This window comes from Rhizophagus irregularis, chromosome 22 (genome assembly GCF_026210795.1).
Source record: "Rhizophagus irregularis chromosome 22, complete sequence".
In the NCBI taxonomy this organism is placed as follows: domain Eukaryota; kingdom Fungi; phylum Glomeromycota; class Glomeromycetes; order Glomerales; family Glomeraceae; genus Rhizophagus; species Rhizophagus irregularis.
Window position 1 is genome coordinate 1,805,064 of NC_089450.1, and position 7,945 is coordinate 1,813,008.

Genomic DNA, 7,945 nt, shown 5'->3' on the forward strand with positions numbered 1-7,945 from the left:
GATGGTTACTATTTATTTATTATTATTGTAACAAAAAATCCCTTATTTTAGTTACACAAAATCCATTTTTGTCGTACATTTTAAAAATCATTAGAAACTTTTAAGTAAATAGTATATATTTAAAAAGTATTTATAAATACTGATTTAAAGTATTAAAAAAGTATTTAATTTTTTAAATACTTAATAAATAATCAAATTTAATATTATTAAGCATTTATTTTTTATTGTTTAATAAGTATAAAATTTTAATATTTATTAAATATTACTATTTGGTAAACATAAGGTTTTATTTGGTTTAATTTCATGATGTTATATTAATTTCTAGTATACTAATAATTTAACTTTGATTTTAAATTAATTTAATTTTTAGAATTATATTATTATTTTAATACATTAATTTAATTTTAATTCTAAAGTAAAAAAAATTATTTCTAATATTAATTTCAATAGATTTATAGATTTTAAATTAAAATTATCATTTAAATAACAGTTTTTAGTTTAAATATTATAGATATAGATTTTGTAATTTTCTTGGCTTAATTATTTAATTATTTGTATTAAAAATATTTTTAATTCCAATTTTATAGAAATAATAATATTTAGTTCAATTATAATAATAATAATAATACTATAACAAAAATAAATCAAAATATATATCATGAAGATTTAAAAATTAAAAATATATTAATTTATATTATTTCATTAAATTAATTTTTATTATATATTAGAAAATTTCTTAATTTACACTAGGTGTTTATACATATTACGTGACTTTATTAAAAAGTTATTTTAAAAAAAAAAATTTTAATAAATATAATTTTAAAAGGAACATGAAGTATGTGTATTTTTGTCTGTTCTGCAAGTTTACTTAATATATATATATACAGTATATATTGATATTGAATGTCAATTTTGATTTATATAACAAATTCTCTGTTTTTTCGTTAAATTTAATTCAACATTAAATGATCAGCATAGACAATTTACTTTTTTAGAAACCCGTGTTTGAACACCCACTGAAAATCGTAATAGGTTTAACTTTTATTTAATAAGTAAAATAAAGTTAAAATTCTTTATAATGATTAATATTTAAATAATATTAATAACTATTTATGGTTATTATGCCATATTTAGTTATAGACAATGAAAAAAGTTGTACTTTCAAAAAAACGTAAATCTATTTGTAAAAAATTAAACTATTTTTTATCTATTTATATATAGTATATAGTAGGTTACTGTAGTTATTATAGTAGAGAAGAAATAATTATGTTATTGGCTTGGAAATACTTCGCATATTTTAAATCGTTTAGTTTTAGGAATGATGTTTTTACACGTTGGTTGTAAATAATAAGTAGTGTGAAACCAGAACAAGGGTTTGTAAAAGAATCTCTAATTACAATCACGTGATAGATTATGTTTATTACACCAGGTAAATTCGTTAATAAATATTTTAAAATCAAAGCTCTGAAACATAAAAATAAAAATAAAAATAAAAATAAAATAAATATTTGAATTTCAGCAAAGGATCTGGACCATATTAAAAAACATCTTGGTAATTTCAAAAAAAAGGTTATTTTGAAATTGTAGTACAATTATTTTTTAATTCAAGTATCTTAGTTCTTGGCAATTAAACAATTAATAAATACAATCTTGATTAAACTCCGAGAAATAACAAATGTATAACGATCGAAAAGATTCTCTTTTTATTATGACTACATGTATTAATCTTTAAATTTAACGTGTAGTTGCTAAAAGATCGTAATGATTAAATTATTTAGGTAAAAAAAGGATTAGTGATAAAATATTTCTTTCTTGTACTGTATATAATAAAAGAATGTAGGATTTAGCTGTTTGAAATTAATTGTCTATTTATTGAAAATCATTCAATTTCCTTAACAGTGAATTTTTGCTTTCAATTGCCAATCTCGCATTACACGTTGATGCAAGTTTGGAGAATAAAGAGAAAAATATAAATGTTTACAGTAAATTATTGGATTTTTTTTTCTTGAAATAGAAATGATAATTATAAACAAGTCACACGGTAAAGTAATTGAAACCTATCTGCAAATTAGATGAATATTTTTATTTGTAATACAGAAATACATTGTTATTTCTCCTTTTTTATACCAAGCTTTAATTGTAAAGAGGCAGTAATGAATTCAAGCCACGAAATTTGAATGCGGAAGAAGCAGCTGCAATTAAGTAATGTTGCATTACACTTGTCTGTTTGCTTCATATAAATTTATGGCACGAAATTCCATCCAATTAGTTTTTTTTTGCTTAAAAGTATATTAAAAAAACAAAAATTACGGAGCTAAATTATTATATAAAAGATGGTGTTTGAGAAAAATTTTTCTTTTTGGTGTTCACCGTTTTCTCTCCTCGTTTTTTCCTCATCCTCATTTTCCTTGTTCTCTCTTCGAGAACATTCCACCATCCTCCTACCTATTTTACTTAATTACTAACTACTTTATGCGATACATATAATATTAACTTAGATTACGACTTTCCTTTATTACAAATCCAATTATCCTTTGTATGTCATTTGAGATTATTGCACATATCTCTTTTATTTCTATCATACAGATTTTTTTGTTGTTTCTCCATTTTGCAAGCTTAGTTTTTATTCTTTTATCTAAACCTTTCATCTTTTATTTAATATAACACTTTAACATAATGACGTATCCATATGATCATCATAAAAATAATTTTGTAATAAGTGTTAGCCCAAACGGCAAAGAACTAGCTTCTTTAGACATTTGTAAGTATGATGTTTGACATTTAACAGCATTAAATGCGTTACTAAAATAATATATTTTTTCTCTATTTAAATATAGCAAATAATACATTACAAACATGGAAATTAATAGATAAAAACTTGATTCCAATAGAGCATTTTTGGCAACATCATCAATCCTCAACCACAGATTCCGCATTATTCTCACGGTCAATTGCAATAAGTGATAGAGATAAAAACAATAATATATTTATAGTAATATCAAAAGTATATGAGCAAGACCTCCATGTAAAAGGAAAAAAGAGAAAAGAAGAAGAGAAAACCGAAGAGAGTTTACAAGAAGTAGTTAGTAGTTTATCTTCCTCTATCCCGCATCATAATAATCGCCCATCTATTGATTCAGATTCCACACTCACTTATCATAATAATTCGGCTGTTTTGGCTTCTAGACCTAACCATCATAACAATTCATCTATCAGTTCAATACCTACCCATCATAACAATTCATCTATCAGTTCAATACCTACCCATCAAAACAATTCATCTATCAGTTCAATACCTACCCATCATCACAACTCATCTGTCAGTTCAGTATCTAGATATACACATCATAACAATTCATCTGTTAGTTCGATATCTAAATATACACATCATAGCAATCCATCTGTAAGTTCTCATCCAAATTCTAGAAATACGCATCATCAAAACAATCTATCTGTTGCATCAACGCCTATATTCACGCATCAACATAATTTATCTGTTGATTCAAGTAATTTTGCATTTTCAATTGACTCCATACCTAGTTATCGAGAAGAACATGCCATCATTATAATTCACGTTAAAGCTGATAAAACCAATCGAATAATTGACTCTTCTACTATTAGAGGATTAAGAGGAGGAATAGTCGAATTTATCGATTCAAATACACTAATAATTCTCCGTGGTACAGAATTTACTCGAATAGTTCTTGAAGAAGATAAAATTTTAAATTTTACATTACATCCGGATCAATTTCAATACCAAGAATCAATGATACGTGAATTAAAAATGTGCAGTTTAAAGTCAAGTAAGGCGTTACTAAGTAGAACTGTTGTGAAACATTACTTTTTTTTGTGTAAAAGTACTCGAGAAAATAATATTTTTGAAATGTACGATTTACGTGACTTTGAATTAAAACATGTATTTCATACGAAAAAAATTGGAATTGACAATTTAGGATGTGAATATAATAATGATGGAGGATTTAGAACTCCGTTATATGCTATATCCGAAAATGGTAAATTGATGGCCGTTAGTCTTTGTAAAAAATCCATTGCTATATTCTTGATAGAAAATAGTTTAATGGTAGCGATTCATGATTTCTGCAATAAGTCTGATAGTGATAATTCATCCTCGGCAAAAATTCTTGATATGAAATTTTATGATAATGATGAAAAATTGGTAGTATTAACACAAGAAGGAAATAATGAAGTCTATACTACGATATGGGATTTATTTAATTGTAATATACACAATCCATATACAGCTCATTTGGATCCTTCTAGTTTACAATCTCTTGAAGAACCCATCGATTATGGAATGAGAAAATATAAACAAAGTAAAGGTAGACCATTAGGAATTTTTTCTAATTATTTGGTTTACCCTTCTCAATTTGTTAATGGAAACAATGGAGTTTATTTAATTCCGTTCGATCAAGAGGAAGTCCGCTGGAATAAATATGTTACTAAAATTAATATTAATGAAGTTAACGACAAGAAAAATCATTATAAAGTTTTTGATCATAATGGAAAATTACTTGACCGTTTCGATCGTCATAAGCTTATAATAAAGGATAGTGAACCATGGAATAATAGTGATGATAAATCACAAATAGTAGTTTGGTTAAATGATAAAAAAACTATCCAATTAATTATTGGTAATGAAACTATACAAGTATGGGAAGAACATAAAAAACTTGTATATATTTGGGCTCCCTTATTATCCCGAAGTTATTACATTGATACCTTCAATAAACCTACAGATTCCCTTATTTCTTCCCTATCCTATTCTAGATCCGATCATTGTAAAATACATAGATTCATTTTAAAGAAATTTTCCAATCATCAATATCAATATAAAATAAGATTCTCATTCGGTGATAAAGATATTTCTAAGCATCTACCGAGAGAAAAAGATTATATTAAATCTGCATGTAATGCAATTGAATTTTTACAGTGGCAAATGAAACATACTAAATATCTAGATAACAAATTACGTAGATATTTGAATAAAACTATTCAAGAGACGAGGTTACTTATAAAAAAATTTATTAACGAACAACCACAAACTTGGAAATTATTAGATATAAAAGAATGTATTATGTCTCATTTGGTGGCCGCCGGATGTGATGATTTAATCTCATACATTGTTTATGAAAAGAGAGATTTAATGTTACATAATCCAAGAAGATATGCTTGGTCCAAAAGAGAAAGTGATGAATGCAATAGATTAATTAGATTAATTGATGTTAAGAGAAAAATTTTAAATCGGGAAATTCCTCAAATTCCTCAGCAAGAAAAAAAGCGTTTAAATGGTGATTGTTTGAGAAAACCCAGTGATTTGAAAATTGCTATTGATCATAAAAACAAAAATGCAGTCAAAGGTCTTGTAAGATATTATTCAATTCTTGCCATGGATCATACTGGCTGGATGTTTACCGTGTCTGATGAATTATTAGAATTACTTAAATACAATTCAGGTAAATTTATGTATAAATAATATATTTAAAAATGTGATTTAATTTGATCGTTTAGTAACTTGAAAATTTTTGTAGATTACGTAGTGGACTTGTTTTATCAACCTGTCAGTATTCCGTATACCCAAATCAAGTCGCGTCTTTTTGCATTTTACGTAATAATATCATCTTTACTTACCGCGCCACATTCTTTTTTTTCCAAATTTAGATCTTTGGATCAAAAGAAGCGCCGCATTTGAGTGAAGCGAGTATAATGTCAGAAATTTCTCTTCCTGGTACAAAGAATTCTCTACACGTCCTTCACGATATTCAAACCAAACTAAACAAATCTCCAAACACCACTGATAATAAACTATTGGACTTAAAAAATGCGGCCCCATGGGTAATGGCGTGTATGGTCCCATTGCCAGATTTTACCGTACCAAAAGATGAAAAGGATGAAACTTCAAAACAATCAACTTTTATTCAGATGGTGATATCATCATCAAATGATAATATGGATTTTATATTTGATAATCCCGCAATGGAAGCGATAGTTGACTTTAAATGGTGTACATATGCTAAAAAAATTATTTACTTCCTTCTTGCTCTTTATGGATTTTACCAATTATGCTTTACGTATTTATGTTATGCTTATATTGCACATTTGTCTTCAAATGATTGGAAATGGGTCTTTTTTTATCCTTTTGCTTGTTGGATATTATTATTTGGCATATTTTTGTTGATTTGTGAGGCTAGTCAAGGGAAACTTCTTAAAAAAAATTATTTCCGAATTTATAATCTTTTTGATCTGTTAAGTGGAATTTTACCATTACTTTCTACAACACTCTTATTAGTATTTTCATATTCTCAATGGAAATTAAACAATAATGGGTTCGAAAATATCAAAACTGATTCAATAGTACTGATTTTATTATCCATCACGATGCTCACTTTATGGATTGAGTTGGTAAGCTTTTATAGTGTTCACATATAAATATATATAATTATTGTATTTAATAGCTCATAACCCTCTTTTTTTTTTTATTTTAGTTAATGAGAATGCGCTCCTTACAAAGTATGTATATTTCATTTTTGACGTTTTGACGCATATAATTAATAAGATTTTTTAACTTTTTCCCTCTTTGTATATTTTTATAGTTATCGGAGAATACGTGTTTTTAATCATTAATCTATCAAAGAGAATTGCTCCTTTTCTAGGCACTATGCTTGTTGTAATCTGTGGGCTAGCCCACTCAATGTAAATATAAAGTTATAAAATATTAAAATTCTTCTATATTATTTAATCACTTTGTTAACTTACTTCTTTTTACAAACAAACAGGTTCATCTTGTTAAGTCGTCCGAATGATATAAATCTTATACCAGATCAAAATACTTACACTTTATTAAATACTGCAACACAAGAAAGTTATACGTTAACACAAAACATTGACGTAAATAGTGATAATGATAATTTATTCCATAATTTTTTTACGTCAATAAAAGCTGTATATTTTTGGATAAATGGACAATGGGATCAAATAGATCAATGGAATTTTTGGCCTGTTGTTGGTTTAAGCATATTCGGTAGTTTATTTTTGGTTATTATTATGCAAAATATTTTAATTGCTTTAATGTCGTAAGTATTAACAGTTATTAAAAGTTATTGTTGGTTTATTTTAATTATTTGATTTATGGGTAGTCGAACTTTATTAATTTTTCTATTCTTTCCTCTCTTAAGGGATGTTGTCGATGAAGCAAAAGAAATTGGTAAAAGAGCATTTCTTAAGTTACGAGCTGAATTAATTGCTGAAGTGGAAGTATTTTTCTTAACTAAAAGACAATTACATGATAAAGTTTTATTTCCAAGACATATTTACTTTATAATTAATTGTGATGAAGCCAACCGTTGGTTAGAAAAATGTAGACGAAGGAACAATATTGGCTATTCAAATTATGGTGGAAAAGACAGAAGAGAATCAATTCATTCCAACAACTCAACCAAAAAAGATTATGTGAATAGTGAAAACAATGAACCATTTGGAAATAAAAATAGATTAGCCGAGATTGAGAAAAACATTAACTTATTGATAGAATTAGCTAAAAATAATCCTTAATTTTATATGATGTATTTGATTCATTTGTATCAATTTGTTATTCAATTTTGTACATTTTATAAAATGATGAGAACTGCTAAATATCTTAATTACACAAATTTCATAACTTTTAAGATATTTTCAATAGAGCAGAAAGTACCCGAACAAATCTTACACTCGAAGTTTGCTTATTTCAGGGGTATTTTTCAAAAATTTTAAACTACATACCCCTGTTTTTAATTAACTAATAATCTAAATTTAATAAATTTTATACTATTTGGTTAATAGTAATAATCAATATTTACTGAAATATGATACAAAGTGATTTTTTATTTAATATAGATAAGAAATATTTATGCTTGCAATATTATACATTTTTTTTGCATTATTCTTATTG

General features: G+C 25.8%; 1 protein-coding gene across 1 annotated transcript; it reads left to right on the forward strand.

Moving 5' to 3' along the window:
- Positions 1-2,676: 2,676 nt before the first annotated feature.
- On the forward strand, positions 2,677-7,569 carry OCT59_014655 (uncharacterized protein; the record flags this gene model as incomplete). The annotated part of the gene is made up of 8 exons (XM_025333499.2): positions 2,677-2,761; positions 2,838-5,474; positions 5,550-5,578; positions 5,680-6,420; positions 6,504-6,528; positions 6,612-6,711; positions 6,795-7,091; positions 7,194-7,569. 8 exons carry the CDS (start codon positions 2,677-2,679, stop codon positions 7,567-7,569), a joined length of 4,290 nt encoding a protein of 1,429 aa, XP_025190086.2.
- Between the last annotated feature and the right edge of the window lie 376 nt (positions 7,570-7,945).